This window comes from Miscanthus floridulus, chromosome 3 (genome assembly GCF_019320115.1).
Source record: "Miscanthus floridulus cultivar M001 chromosome 3, ASM1932011v1, whole genome shotgun sequence".
NCBI lineage: Eukaryota > Viridiplantae > Streptophyta > Magnoliopsida > Poales > Poaceae > Miscanthus > Miscanthus floridulus.
In genome coordinates, this window is record NC_089582.1 from 111,616,806 (window position 1) to 111,632,358 (window position 15,553).

Consider the following 15,553-nt stretch of genomic DNA (forward strand, 5'->3'; position numbering starts at 1 on the left):
TGTGAGGGGTTGTGCCCTGCGGCCAACAGGTATGGCCCGGTTACACTTTTTCCCTGTCTGTGTCGATTAAGGACCGGTCGTTGCATATGACTTTAGGCAAGTCACAGATTATTGTCCCGAGCACATACTTGGGTATGGGCGCAGGGAAGGCTTGCTGCTCTCTTGTCGTGGATTCGGCTCTTTCCGGACCGACTGATGGGAAGAGGAGGTGGTGGAGGTCCTTGCACCGTACTGAGTTCGGGATTCAGAGGCGGGGGCTTGGAGTCCAAGTTTGGACGAGGACCTGGACACTCGGGACAGGAGAGTGGTGGTTAGTCCTGCTTGTGCCTAGGGTACAAGCGGGGCGTGTGTCTTCTGGGCACCCAGCTGGGCACATTGATTCGCAAATCACCGGGTTATCCGGTACGGCTTGTCTGCGGTTTAGCACCGTAGTAAGAACTAGAAGTGGAAAAAGGAGAATGATCAGTATCGATTGCTCAACCCTTACTTGAAAGTAGAACAGGTGCTTATATAGATTGACTAGATGAAGACTTAATACGGCTAATGATAATAATGTATCAATAAGGACTCACTATTAGTATTGCTTTTTGCTAAAAGAGAACCAGCAAACCATAAAGCCTAGCATATCCCTTGGTGTCGGGAAAGTATTCCCACTGGTCGTATAAGTCTTGCGAGTATATTGTGTACTCAGGGTTTATTTACCCCTGTTGCAGGTGATGCTTGAGGAGTACCTTGTGTGGAGGATTCTTCTGGTGGGCTCAGACGAAATCCTCGTTATCATATCGCTAGATGTTATCTTTTAATATTCTGCTGTTTATCATTTCGCACTCTGTATTTGGTATTGTAATAATGTACTTTTTAAGAAACTCTAATGTATGAGATAGACTTGTGTTGTAACTCATTTTCATTATTGGATCCTTGGGAAAAATGTGGATCTTTTGGGTTCTCCCTCGGGGTGTGCCCGACGGATACCGCTCGTGGTAGTTGCTTTCGGGGTGCTTAGTGTCTGGTGGAAGACGAGCGCCTCCGTAAGTATGCTATTCTGGGTGGTTCTGCCACAGTTGGTACCAGAGCCAATAATGGTCATGAGTTCCTCACTCTTTTACAAAACTAAAAGTTGACCAACAAAAGTTTTGTGAAAAGTAGGATGCGATTAAGTAAGTTATATAAGTGTAAGCCCTAGCCATATGGTATATCTAGGATAGCGGCACTGGTTTTACCTAATTAGTTTTCTGCAGGTACACTGACTTACGTTGCGTAAGAAATCGCTTAGTATACGGAAAGTGAGTGTGCGATGTGCCAAAAATTTTACGAACGCCGCTATATTCTGGCTGGAGTGAACATATAGGTCGAAGCATGCATCATATAATAGCATCTTACTTGAACAAGGAATCCCCCTTCATGTATAATGAAAGTAGTAAATTGGTAGGACTAACTTAATGAATACTTTAATAAATGTGCTGCCATCTCTCTAATCCCTAGATTCTAATTGGGAGGGTGTCCTAATGGATGGTTCGTCTCTCTTACAGATGAATCTGAGGTCCGGATGTGGGAGCACCAGTTCAGGAGCGGCCAACGAGGGTCATGGTGACAGTGCTCGGGCCTTTGAGCGTGACAACGAGGGAGCTCAGGAGGTTCCACCTTTGGTTCCTCATCCTTTCCCGCCGCCACCTCCGCCTCCGCCGCTGTCTGCCGCGAAGGTCATGGTGGAGTTGTTGGCTGCTCATCGGGAGTCAGCCGCTGCTCGTTAGGAGACTGCTCGTGCCTTGGAGATTATGGCACATGCCGTCGTGGGTCTCGCCCGTGGAGGCCCCGGAGGCAACGGTGGGAATGGGGGTGGTGCTCGCCATCCTAAGGGACAGTCCTCTTACCAAGACTTCTTCAAGACCCACCCGCCCACGTTCATGCCGTTGGACGATCCGTTGGAGGCGGAGCACTGGCTTCGCACGCTGGAGCAGAAGTTTCGGCTGCTCGGAGTGGCCAACGAGCAGAAGGTGCACTTTGTGTCCTAGTAGCTTTTGGGGTCAGTAGGTGCCTGGTGGGAGACTTTCCAGGCCACAGAGCTGCTGGATCATCCGGCAATGTGGTAGGAGTTCTCCACCGCCTTCCGTGAGTTCTTCATACCTGCTGGCGTTATCCACCAGAAGGTGACCGAGTTCATGGAGTTGCGTCAGGGGAGCAGGACGGTAATGGAGTATGTGAATCAGTTCAACCACTTGGCTCAGTATGCGGGTAGTCAGGTGGACATGGATGACAAGAAGAAGGATCCTTCTTTCATGGTCTCACTCCTGCTCTTCAGGAGAAACTATACCTAGGGAACTATCACACCTTTGGGGCTCTGATGAATGCCGCCATTGCTCTTGAGGGTTTTTAGTGGGCATCTCAGGTGGATTGGAAGCGGAAGCGGGTGGCAGCTGGATCCTCCAGCCATCCCCATACTCAGAAGGTGCAGATTGTTAGGCGGGGGCCCTATCAACCATCCGGTGGGCCTCCGTTCCGGTCACCCTAGCAGACATCACAGACTTCCGCTACTCAGTACAAGGCACCTCCATAGCAGGTGCAACCCCAACAGGCTCAGGGACAGTAGGTCCCACCTTGTCAGGGATTCGGAAACAAGCCTGGTGCTTGTTTCAAGTGTGGCAAGGATGGCCACTATGCCAGGGAGTGTCCTCAGCAGCAGGCAACTCAGTCGTCTCAGCCGTCTGCAAATTCTAGGCTTATTAAGAGGACTTTCATCAAGAGGAAGGTGCCCAGCAGATCTGGTCAGGTGCACTTCATGGATGCTCAGCAGGTTGTGCAGCAAGAGACAATTATGGCTGGTATGTTTACCATCGAATCCCATACAGCTTTGGTGTTGTTTGATTCTGGTGCATCGCATTCCTTTATGAGCATGGGGTTTGTAGAGCGGCACAACTTATCACTAGTGGCTATATTGTATGCCTATAAGATCCGTACTGCGGGTTCTCAGATGTTCATCAATACCCACACGGATACAGTAAGTTTGGTATTAGCCACCCACACTTACCGTCTATAGTTCATGATAATGCCTGGGCAAGGCATTGATGTTATTCTTGGAATGAACTGGTTGTGGGTATATGGGGTAGTATTGGATATGAAGAGAAGTGTAGAGTTACGGCTTCCGTCTTCTGAGGATAGGATGTCTCTCATCATACCCTCAGAACCGGTCTTACCTGTTGCTGCCCATGCTGAAGCCGTTCCTGATCTTACCTCCATTCTAGTAGTATGTGAGTTCTTAGATGTTTTCCCTGAAGATCTTCCTAGATTGCCATCGGACCGTGAGGTAGAATTCTCCATTGAGCTTGAGCCTGGTACTGCTCCTATCTCTAGGCGTCCGTACCACATGGCTTCGAGAGAACTGGTAGAAATGAAGAAGTAACTGGAGGAGTTGATGGACAAGGGTTTCATCCGCCTAAGTTCTTCACCATGGGGTTGCCCAGCAATTTTCATGAAGAAGGATGGTACTATGCGGATGTGTGTGGATTACCACCCCCTTAATGTAGTAACAGTTAAGAACAAGTACCCTTTACCTCGCATAGATACTTTGTTCGATCAGTTAGCTGGTGCCAAGGTGTTCTCGAAGATAGATCTTCGATCGAGCTACCATCAGATCAAGATCAGGCCATAGGATATACCAAGGACAGCTTTCTCTACTAGGTATGGGTTGTATGAGTACCTAGTGATGTCTTTTGGTCTCACCAATGCCCTGACTTTCTTTATGTACCTGATGAACTCAGTCTTCACGCCGGAGTTGGATAAGTTTGTGGTAGTGTTCATTGATGACATTTTGATCTATTCCAAGAATGATGAAGAGCATACCTGTCACCTCCGGAGAGTCCTGACTTGACTCAGAGAGCACCATCTGTATGCTAAATTCAGCAAGTGCGAGTTTTGGTTAGATCGAGTGCAGTTTTTGGGACATGTGTTGACACCCGAGGGTATTTCTGTGGATCCCAGCAAGGTGCAAGATGTATTAGATTGGAAGTCTCCTAGGTCTGTGCACCAGATCCATTAGTTCCTTAGGCTAGCTGGATACTATCGACATTTTATCCTTGATTTCTCCAAGATAGCCCAGCCCATGACTAAGCTGCTCCAGAAAGAAGCTAAGTTTGTTTGGAGTCTAGCTTGTGAAGAAGCTTTTAAGTCCCTGAAGACTTTTCTAACCACTGCTCCTGTATTGGCTCAACCTGATATTGAGAGGCCCTTTGATGTTTACTGTGATGCCTCGAAGATGGGATTGGGGTTTGTGCTTATGCAAGAGGGGCGTGTGATAGTTTATGCTTCGCGCCAACTGAAGAAGCACGAGGTGAACTACCCTACCCATGATTTAGAGCTAGCTGCTGTAGTTCACTCTCTGAAGATTTGGAGGCATTATTTATTGGGCAACAAAGTGCATATCTTCACTAACCACAAGAGCCTTAAGTATATTTTCACTCAGTCTGAGTTGAACATGAGGCAAAGGAGATGGTTAGAGTTGATCAAGGATTATAATTTGGAAGTCCACTATCATCTAGGAAAAGCCAATGTGGTAGCTGATGCCTTAAGTCATAAGTCGCATCAGGTTGAGGAAATACCCTTGTCACTTCACCACATAGAGGTGCTAGCTCAGATTGCTTTGACCTTAGAGCTGCTGGAGCAAATTATTCGGGAACAAAAGGAAGACCCCGAAGAGATTCCTCACATCAAGAAGTTGCTAGCTGAAGGACGTGGACCTCATTTTAGCATTGATGAGCTGGGAGTCGTGAGATACAAGAATAGACTGTTGGTTCCATCTAAAGAAGAGCTAAAAAGTAAGATTTTAAAAGAAGCCCATCATTCCAAGCTATCTATCCACCCTGGTAGCAACAAGATGTACCATGATCTATGCCAACTATACTGGTGGTCTTACATGAAGCAAGATATCACCCAGTTCGTTGCAGAGTGTGACACTTGTGATAGAATCAAGGTAGATCATATGCGTACTCCTAGATATCTGCAGCCCTTGCCCATTCCTGTTTGGAAATGGGAGGATATTTCCCTAGATTTCATTGTGGGTTTACCCCACACCTCCTCTGGTTTTGATTCTATTTGGGTCATTGTAGACCATCTCACTAAGTCTGCCCACTTCCTTCTGGTGGACACTAGATACAATGCCAAGAAGTATGCGGAGTTATACTTTGATCGAATTATGACCCTACATGGAGTTCCTCTCACCATCATCTCTGATAGAGGGTCAGTTTTTGTCTCTCGTTTCTAGGAGAAACTCCAAGAGTGTTTGGGTACTCATCCTCTTAGAAGCTCGGCATACCACCCACAGACTGATGGTCAAACTGAAAGGGTGAACCAGGTGCTCGAGGATATGCTGTGAGCTTGTACCATCTCTTTTCCTGAGAAGTGGGATCATTGTTTGAAGCTAGCAGAATTTTCATATAATAACAACTATCAAGAGAGTATCCGCATGGCGCCATTTGAAGCTTTATATGGACAAAAGTGTAGGACGCCACTAAACTAGGTTGAAGTAGGAGACCGTGGGTACTTCAGGTCTAATTTCATAAAGGAGGCTCAAGAGAAAGTAAATATAATTCATAAACACTTGAAGTCAGCTCAGAGTTGATAGAAGGCTTACGTAGACAAGCGAAGAAGGCCTTTGGAATTTGTAGCTGGAGATTATGTGTATCTCAAGGTATCTCCTTTGAGAGGGGTACATCGGTTTGGTGTCCATGGCAAGTTAGCCCCTCGGTATGTGGGTCCATACAAGGTGTTGCAGCAGTGTGGTCCCGTTGCTTATCGTCTCCAACTCCCTAAAATTCTCTCGGCAGTTCACAATGTATTTCACATCTCGCAACTGAAGAAATGCCTATGAGTTCCTGAAGAATCTGTAGAAATAGAAGGACTCCCACTCCAACCTGATCTGTCTTATGTAGAGCATCCTATAAAAATTTTGGATGAGAAGGAGAGAGTGACCAGGAACAGGGTGATAAAGTTTTACAAGGTACAATGGCAAAACCATTCAGAGGACGAAGCCACCTGGGAGCAAAAGAGCTACTTATCAAAGCATTACCCCCACCTCCTCTCTGGATTGGATAGTTAGTTTTGCGCCGAATGTACTCCCTACCTCTTTCTCACACTAGGCACATGAAATCTCAGGGCGAGATTTTGTTTTAGGGGGGTAGATTTGTAACACCCTAGTGTTACATTGTAATGTTTTATTGAAACATTTTGTAAGCATCGGAATTATGTGTATGACAGGCTTTATAATCAATGTTTGGCATTGAAACTTTTTTACGAAACGGGAAAGCAAAGGTTATGTTTCGTGTCACATAACGTATTTATTATCTTAATCGAATTCTTGTTAAAACAAAATGTTATAAAACGTTTTGCGAACGGCTATAAAAAGGTGCGGTCGAAGACATGGATGGCTAGCGAGTACGTCCCGGGGGTCGGGTTTGGGATTCGATGCGAAACCATTCGAATCGACGTCCTCCGCGTAAGTCGTTGAAGAGGTCGACGAAGCCATGTTTGGCATTATTTGTGGAACAATTGGCTTAAGGAGTAGCGCAATGTCGCGACTATGTTTGATGACTCGATGTGCCCTTTTGCGCATCTAGCGATTAGCTTAGCGTTTGGAACTTGGCGTACGCGCTTTCTAACCGCTTTAAAAATCATGCACGGCCCTAGTTGTGCCCTGAGCACGGTCACCACCCCGGTTGGCTTGCTGAAAAATGGGTAGCCGTAGAGCGAGTCGCTTAATGGCGTAGTTATTATCCTTGCTTTAGGGTATGTATCGTAAACTGGCATTAGGAGTAGGAATATCCGTAGTCACCGCAAGAATATATGGCATGTTCATGCTTGTTAGTAGTGCTGGTACGTAGCTTAGACTTTAGTGGGTAAATCTCACTTAGTAATTTAATAAGGGTACTTTTGCATTAAGAATTGCTGTTGCCATAATGTTAATCATTGCATCGTCATTTCATATAGATCACGAACAGGTAGACTTCGTACCCGTCGGTGATCCGGAGTACGACGAGGTGATCGAGGAGTACGAGGAGGAGCTCTTCACACATGAGGAAGCCCAGGAGCCTATTGGTACTGACCTTGCTGACCCGGCACCTGCCCAAGGCAAGCCCCGGTGCATAACCCCTATTTTTAAAATGATCACTGAATATATTTATATGATATGCATTTACGTTATAGGCATTTTATGGAAACTACATGCATAAATATATCCACCAGGAGTCCTACTAGTACAGGTCGAGTAGCTGTTATGCTCAGGATGTCGGTAGCGTGAGTAACCTGTCGTTACTCGCAAATAGGTGATTAAACTATGATATCATGATGAAATAATGGAAAGGAAAAATGGTGACCGGACAGGGATGTGGATTTTGGTAATGGTGGGTGTGAGGGGTTGTGCCCTGCGGCCAACAGGGCATGGCCCGGTTACACTTTTTCCCTGTCCGTGTCGATTAAGGACCGGTCGTTGCATATGACTTTAGGCAAGTCACAGATTATTGTCCTGAGCACATACTTGGGTATGGGCGTAGGGAAGGCTTGCTGCTCTCTTATCGCGGATCCGGCTCTTTCTGTACTGACTGATGGGAAGAGGAGGTGGTGGAGGTCCTTGCACCATACTGAGTTCGGGATTCAGAGGCGGGGGCTTGGAGTCCAAGTTTGGACGAGGACCTAGACACCCGGGATAGGAGAGTGGTGGGTTAGTCCTGCTTGTGCCTAGGGTACAAGCGGGGCGTGTGTCTTCGGGGCACCCAGCTGGACACATTGATTCGCGAATCGCCGGGTTATCCGGTACGGCTTGTCTGCGGTTTAGCACCGTAGTAAGAACTGGAAGTGGAAAAAGGAGAATGATCAGTATCGATTGCTCAACCCTTACTTGAAAGTAGAACATGTGCTTATATAGATTGACTAGATGAAGACTTAATACGGCTAATGATAATAATGTATCAATAAGGACTCACTATTAGTATTGCTTTTTGCTAAAAGAGAACCAGCAAACCATAAAGCCTAGTATATCCCTTGGTGTCGGGAAAGTATTCCCACTGGTCGTATAAGTCTTGCGAGTACATTGTGTACTCAGGGTTTATTTACCCCTGTTGCAGGTGATGCTTGAGGAGTACCTTGTGTGGAGGATTCTTCTGGTGGGCTCAGACGAAATCCTCGTTATCATATCGCTAGATGTTATCTTTTAATATTCCGCTGTTTATCATTCCGCACTCTGTATTTGGTATTGTAATAATGTACTTTTTAAGAAACTCTAATGTATGAGATGGACTTGTGTTGTAACTCATTTTCATTATTGGATCCTTGGGAAAAATGTGGATCTTTCGGGTTCTCCCTCGGGGTGTGCCCGATGGATACCGCTCATGGTAGTTGCTTTCGGGGTGCTTAGTGTCTGGTGGAAGACGAGGGCCTCCGTAAGTATGCTATTCCGGGTGGTTCTACCACAAAGATATAGGTAGATCATGTCTATAGGGGACCATGACGCTTAAGAGGAGAGTTGAATTAGGCAACTTAAAAATTCTACCTCTAACTAAGGCCTCTTGTTCTAATCTTAGTAAAACCTATGCAAAAGATAAACTATCTAAATGTGCAACTACGGTTTTGCTATTGTGTTGCTATCTCTACCGCAAAAGGAGTTATGCAAACAATGTAAATGCGGAAGCTAAAGAGTAAGGTAGAGATATACAAACTCTCGTCGATGACTCCGGTATTTTTACTGAAGTATTGAGAAGCGCACAAACTTCCCCCTAGTCCTCGTTGGAGCCCATCGCAATGGCCAAGCTCCCGATCGGGTAACTCCGTGGATAGCCTCGGGCCTTCCCCACGCATAAGTGGGTCTCCGGTGTGCCTTCCGGTAAGCCTCTCCCGGACCGCTCCCCGCCGTCTTCAGTATCAAGCTTACGTCTGAACCACCACGGGTCTTGTTCCCTTCGGTACACGGTGGCGGCTAGACCACAAATGCGGTTGGTGTGATCTCGCAAGACTACAAGCCCCTCTGATGTACAACAATGGTATGCGCAAGTACCGAGTGATAAGAGACATGCAAACCTCACTAAACACTAGGCCTAAACCTAGAGCAAGCGCATAAGCGGTGGTCTAATCAACCTAAGCACTTCGCAAAGCATCTACGCTAATCACCTAATGGATCACTAAGCACTATGCAAGTGGAGATTACTAAAATGGTGTATCAACACCCTTGATATGTTTCCTCATGTCTCTCCCACTCAAATGGCCAGTTGGGGGTCTATTTATAAGTCCCACTGAGAAAGTAGCCGTTGGGGACGAAATCCCGCTTTTCTGCTACTGACCGGACGTGTCCGGTCGTATCGACCGTTAGAGCTGCGATCAAGTGATCGGACGCTGATGGCGTCCGGTCACATGCCACCGGATGTGTCCGGTCGCAATTTCGCCGCTCTGGAACATCTCTGTACTCGATCGGATGCTACAGTTCCAGCGTCCGGTCGATCTGCTGCCAGTGTCCGGTCAGTACTGAGTGTGTTGCCGGGATGATGAACAGTGACATCGGTGCGTCCGGTCACTTTCAGTACTCAGCGTCCGGTCGTTGCTGCTGACGCCTGCTATTGCCGAGCCACTGATCGAATCGTCCGGTCGCTATGCCGTCAGCATCCGGTGCTGCATCCGGTCACCTCTGTGAGCTCGTTTCTTCGCGATCTTGTGTCCGGCTTGGTTTCTATCTTCGTGCTTGGACTTTGCTTGATATCTTGGGTCTTCTCTTGTGCTTCTAGGGTCTTGCTTATGGTGTTGATCGTGGGATCACCATGTCGCCTTTGTCCAAGTCACGTCTTGCACCCTATTGAACTACAAAATAATCACTTACAAATTCATTAGTCCAATTTAGTTGTGTTGGTCATCAAACACCAAAATCCAAAGTAAATGGGTCTAGGGTCCATTTTCCTTACAATGTGAATATTACTTTTTTCTTGTACTTATTCCAAACTTATCTTAGATTCTTAGTTCATGCAATTCATTTGATTATCAATCGGAGCCAAAAGGATGTCATCTTAGATGTTGTGGACCTAAATATGCATTTTCATTGCTCTTTCACATCCTTTACTATCATCCATGTTAGAGTAACTTCTACAGTCTATGCAAACGTGGCTATCTAAATTGGACAAGGGTCCTCCTGGTTCAGTCTTAATTTGGTAGGGATTATACTGTTTCTTGGTACAATGAGTTTGGAGAATTCTACGAAATGGCCCCTTTAATCCTTTGGGGGCAAGGATTTGTGGGTGAGCCGGTAAAGGAAGTTTGGGTGTGTGTGAGGGGGGGGGGGGGGGGGGGGGCTTTAATCCTTTGGGGGCAAGGATTTGTGGGTGAGCCGGTAAAGGAAGTTTGGGTGTGTGTGAGGGGGGGGGGGGGGGGGGGCGGGTTGTCATAGCTTCCAACTGGTTAGAGGATTACGCTCCTCCAACATAGTTCTTGGTTAATTAGTTCATGGCTTCTCAGGGCACTAGCAACTAATCCTATTAGCTCCTATTTATGGACTAGTGGACTAACGATCAGTCTATGACATATGAACTAGCTTAGATGGTTGAGTTCTTTATGGAGGAACCTATCCATCCAGATTGAAGTATTCGACTTGACGTAGATGTTTGTATTTTCCTACATTAGATTTATGATGACCTATCTATCGATAGTGAGATGTATGTGGTGACTTCATCAATCTTGAAATCTATCGGTTCGAAAAAAAGAGAGTTAGAACTTGGAATCTTGACATGCACAACGTAGTAAGAAATCATGAGCGCATGCGCATCACAACTTACAAGGGGGGAGCGCGGATGAATGTTGGGGCATTTCGGCAACATGTAATTTTCCTAACTCCAACAAACTTGAGATTGGTGGGTGCTCCACCAATTTGGTGGATCTAGTAGGGGTAGATCAAGCAGATCCTTGGTGGAGCTGCTGGAGCTGGAAGTGTTTGGCTAGAAAAATTAAATGTAGATATGTTCTTTTTTATCTGAAGCTGGTGGAGCTCTACTAAACAAGCCCATAGTCTATAGGGATTCAACATGTAAAAAGGGCCGAGGTGATGCCTTCTAAAGATGACGGAAAATTCTACTTTGATGCTGCACCACGGGCAGGGCGCCGCACTTGCACCTGTGACATGACAGTGGCAAAGCCAAAGAGGCATCATTCAGAATGGCATGAACAGAAAATATCAATATTTGTGAGCAAAACATGAAATAGAGAGTACTAAATTCCACTGCAACATGAAAGACAAACATTACAAAGCTGTCTGTCTGTAGAAGATTTGGAAACCCTGAACTTTAACAATAGAGTTCTTATCCATTGGGCTCTAAGTCTTAAGTTGCAATAGCATTATAGCTCTTGAAAGAAGGTTTATATCAGCTGATTAAATTGTGACAAAACAGTGAAAAGGAATCTGATTAAGAGAATGCTGGAAACTTGGCACAGATATGGAAACTTTAACCCTGAACACATGCAGTCAAGCACAAGCTGATTCAAGGATCCATTACCATCCACCATTTGAGATGTATGATCTTCAGGCACTCTTTTTTCGAAACGTCAGCAAGAGACTTGCCGAATAAATTCATTAGAAGCAAAAATTTACATGGGTAAAAAAGAAAAAACAAAAACAAAAACCAAAAGAGCAGAAAAAGGGACAAAGGGGCAGCTCGGAGTGAAGGGGAAGAGCCCCTCCACCAGCAACTACTAGCTAACCCAAAACTTGAATAAACAGCTACAGACAACCAAAACCACTCGAACCACCCAAGCTTGATAAAAAACCCAACTTGAGAGGGCCACCAAGAACGCCCTATGTTGTATCATTTGCAAACAGCATTGGTGCAATGTTTCTGTGAGCTGAACCATCAACCCAAGAACATAGCCAGAACGGTGCCAAATCCCCTTTACCCACTGACACAATTGTTGAAGGGAAAACTAAATCCCTGTCCATTTTATCACAGGGCACATACATTTCTGCCCAAGCTCTCTATTTTTCCATTTTGTGCCACAGCCAACATAATTGCAGTGCCCTAGCAAAAATCTCAATGTCTTTAATTCCCAAGCCGCCTTTCTCCTTGGAGAGAGCTACAACTTCCCATTTGAACAGGCAGTGACCGCCAATGACATGCTCCGGATCATCCCCCTTGTCCTTCTTCAGACATTCTAGACAATGGAGTTCTACAGGCACTATTCAGACATCGTTTCACCTTGCCCTTCTTCAGAAATAGTCGAATAGGACAACTCTCAACTTGTTCTACCTACTAACTGCTGGTTGAGCACAACCCGATTTAACCACAGAGTATTCGTCCATCACGAGGACTTCATTAAAGATTGTCAACTGGCAATGAGATATAGCCATTTTTGTCTACATGACTTAGAATGGAAAATGATATAGTTACTACAGATGTATACTGCAGTTCTGAGTCACGAGCCATATGAACCATAAAGCAGGATGGAAAAAAAATCAAAATAAAGTAAAAGAAAACGTTATACTTTTGCAAATCATAGGAAAAGAAATCTTTGGAACTTCCAGTACAATCATGCATAAAGGTCACAGAGCTTTGATAAGCTCTTATGATTATTCCGTATATTGTTCTTTTCAGGGTAACTGGAGAAGGATGAACTACTCTGCAGTGCTGAGTGCTGACTTTTACAAATTTACATCATTACCAAAATATGTAGTCAACTTCCTAATGGATCACCTACAAGACAGGTAGCTGTCAAACTGACATGTCAACGATATGCATTCATTTGCAATGGGGCAGAGAATATTGTTCGTTTTCTTTTTTCCATTTATCTGGCCAAGCATTGGAGGAATAAGTGGCCCGACATCATGCACCCTACTTACACTCAGTTGCTCACAGACAAAAAGGATGTCGAAATGGTAAAGATTGCTATTCGTCTTGAAATATCCTACATGATGATTGAATCTTATTGAGTGTCAAATTTTGCCAAGGTACAATCACCAAGATTAAAAAGACTACATCTAAGCAAGGGTAACCTCATTTTCCCCATGAACATGTCAGAACAGAAATTCTTAGCATGAAAATACAGTAAGACATGGTAATCTATCTATAAGAGAATAAGGAGTGCTCATTTCACACCAGCTGGATTTTTCTGGCACAAGCTATCCTATCCCTGATCTATGTACCTCAAAATATACCACTAATCTAAACATACTGCTTTAGTGCTTCCACAAAAAAAATCTGGACAGGTACGGTTCTGTTAAAGGAATTACTGAATATTTAAAAGCAGCCCTAAAAGGAGCATTAGCTGGTTAATATGCACTACCTGATTTTAGCAAAGAAAGAACCTTGCTTAACATAGCTTCAGCAGTAGTAAATACACAAAATTGTTTATACCTCATCTTGAAGATCAGTTCAGACATCTTTTCCCAATCATGCAAGAATGCAAATCTCTTGAATGACCTAGCGCCCACTTTTTATCTCTCTCTTAGTACACACACAAACCAATGTGTTACACTAAACAATTACTAATTCTCACTATTTGTGTGAAACTTTTATGCTCACATGCAACTCCATGAAATGTGTCTTGCACATATTAAATTCTAAGAGATCTATGGCAAAGAATCTAGGACCCTGAATTTCTGAATAAGACCACTTATGTTCATTCTTCATTGGATAATGCACATAAGGCATAACAGATGCACCCTCTAAAATGAAACACGTACTGACACTGATCTTATCCAATAAAACACTATTTGCCTTCCATGGAAGTTTCATCATGCTCAAAGTATCAAACCTTGCATAACCTCATAGTCCTAGCCTCTTAGGTCCAAACTCAGGGCAAAACAACTGCCATCTTTTTTGGTCAGGAAATGAACTTGAAATGTTATTCAGGATTACTATTACTCATGGAAATCATTTTACGAGCCTGGTAAAAGCAAAGAGATCTATAATACCTTCTGACAACATCCCATTACAAGTGGATTCAGTAAATGTGTCACACATCATATAATTATGTTGAGGCAATGCAAGCCGTAGTGACCACTAGCTCGAGTTTTTCAAGGAAACAGGCGAACCTACAGATCTTTCCAATAGCACTTGCTGAATTGAGGAATCAATTGAAGACAACATAAAACAGGGCGTGCAATCGGAGAAGCTGGAACCTACTAGATCAGAAGTAGAGCCCCATCTGGACGTTCTTCTCCACGAACCCGCACTTGGTGTAGAACCCCTTCAGCTCCGTTGTGCAGTTGAGTATAACCTTGTAGCACCCCCTACCACTAGCGTGCTCCACCAGGCGGTGCACGAGCCGCTCCCCGAGCCCCCGACCCCTCGCGGCGGCGTCCACCACCACGTCCTCCAAGTGGCCCACAAGGCCGCAGCGCCGGATGAACTTGCGCTCCACCAGCACCGCCCCCGCGGCGGCGAGGCGGCCCGTCGCAGCGTCCACCGCTACGAGGATCAGGTGGTCGGCGCCCAGCGCAGCGAGCTCAACGAAGCGCGCGCGAAAGGCTTCCTCTGAGAGGGGCGGGGAGGGGGACAGCTGCGCGAGAAGGTCGCAGAACCCCTTGGAGAGGTCGGCGAGCTCGAGCGGACGGATGATGTACGCATCCCCTATGGCCTCCACGCCGGCCCCGGCGCCGGCGCCGGCCTCCGCGAGAGCGTGCGGCTGTTCCATGTGTCTACGGGTACTACTGCTACTGCTAGTCTGCTACAGCAGGAGGCGGCTCAGATGGTAGATCACAAAAACGGGCCTCACTCTCGATCCAATAAACTGATGGGCCAGAAGATCGTGCGTTTTTCAACTGGGCCGAGACATTTGCCGATAAGATCCAAAAACTAACCGTTCAGATTTTTTTAAAGGAAAAAGTCCAGTTTACCTCCTCATCTTTTGCGATGGTCAGCTTTGCCTCCCTGATCCCAAAAACCAGAGAAACGACCTCCCTCATCTATCCAAACCATGCACATGACCCCCATTCCTAGTTTTAGCTGTGATTTTGGCTTTGTTGGCGCCACGGTGGATATGGGCCAAGCTGACTCAGCCCCAGGCTAAATAGAAAGGAAGAGGTCCCGTGAGCCAAAAAAATCCCCCCAAACGCCGGAGACGACGCCCCACGTCGGCAAATGGAGAAGGGGAGCAGCGGCGAGGCGGTGGGATTTAGGCGCTGGTCGGGCGCAGCGCGCAGCGCGCAGGCAGGAGCATCCCGGGCGGGCCCCTGCTCACGCACCCTAGCCACCCCGCCGCTGACGCTAGTTCTTCCTTGCCTCCAGCACCTGCTCGCCGCCGTCTCCCATGGACCCTAGCACGTCGCGTGTTCTCCTGCCGCAGCCAGTTTTCGCAGGAGAGCCACCGCTAGGAGAGAGTGGGCTGCCGCTGATCTGGTGTCCTTACTACGGCATGGGAAGGATTTTAGAGCTGTTGTCAAAATCAGACAAGCACCCAATGGAAAGGTTCTTCAAATGCCCGAGGAAGTACAAGAAGGTTTGGTTTCCTTATTGAAATTGCCGATGGTAATTGAAATTTAGGGTTTATGATTTATTCTGTTGGTTTGGCATTGCAGTTTCCTCTTTGTGATTTCTACATGTTCGAA

The 15,553-nt window shown here is 46.0% G+C and overlaps 1 protein-coding gene across 1 annotated transcript; it reads right to left on the reverse strand.

Moving 5' to 3' along the window:
• Positions 1 to 10,783: 10,783 nt before the first annotated feature.
• On the reverse strand, positions 10,784 to 14,653 carry LOC136546489 (glucosamine 6-phosphate N-acetyltransferase 1-like). Its single transcript, XM_066538461.1, has 2 exons — positions 14,130 to 14,653; positions 10,784 to 11,127 (listed from the first exon to the last, which is right to left on the reverse strand). Exon 1 carries the CDS (start codon positions 14,638 to 14,640, stop codon positions 14,134 to 14,136), a length of 507 nt encoding a protein of 168 aa, XP_066394558.1. The 5' UTR covers positions 14,641 to 14,653; the 3' UTR covers positions 10,784 to 11,127; positions 14,130 to 14,133.
• Between the last annotated feature and the right edge of the window lie 900 nt (positions 14,654 to 15,553).

What these genes read in the sequence shown, in the direction of transcription:
- LOC136546489 (XM_066538461.1), bottom strand. Translation starts at nt 14,640, where the DNA reads ATGGAACAGCCGCACGCTCTCGCGGAGGCCGGCGCCGGCGCCGGGGCC.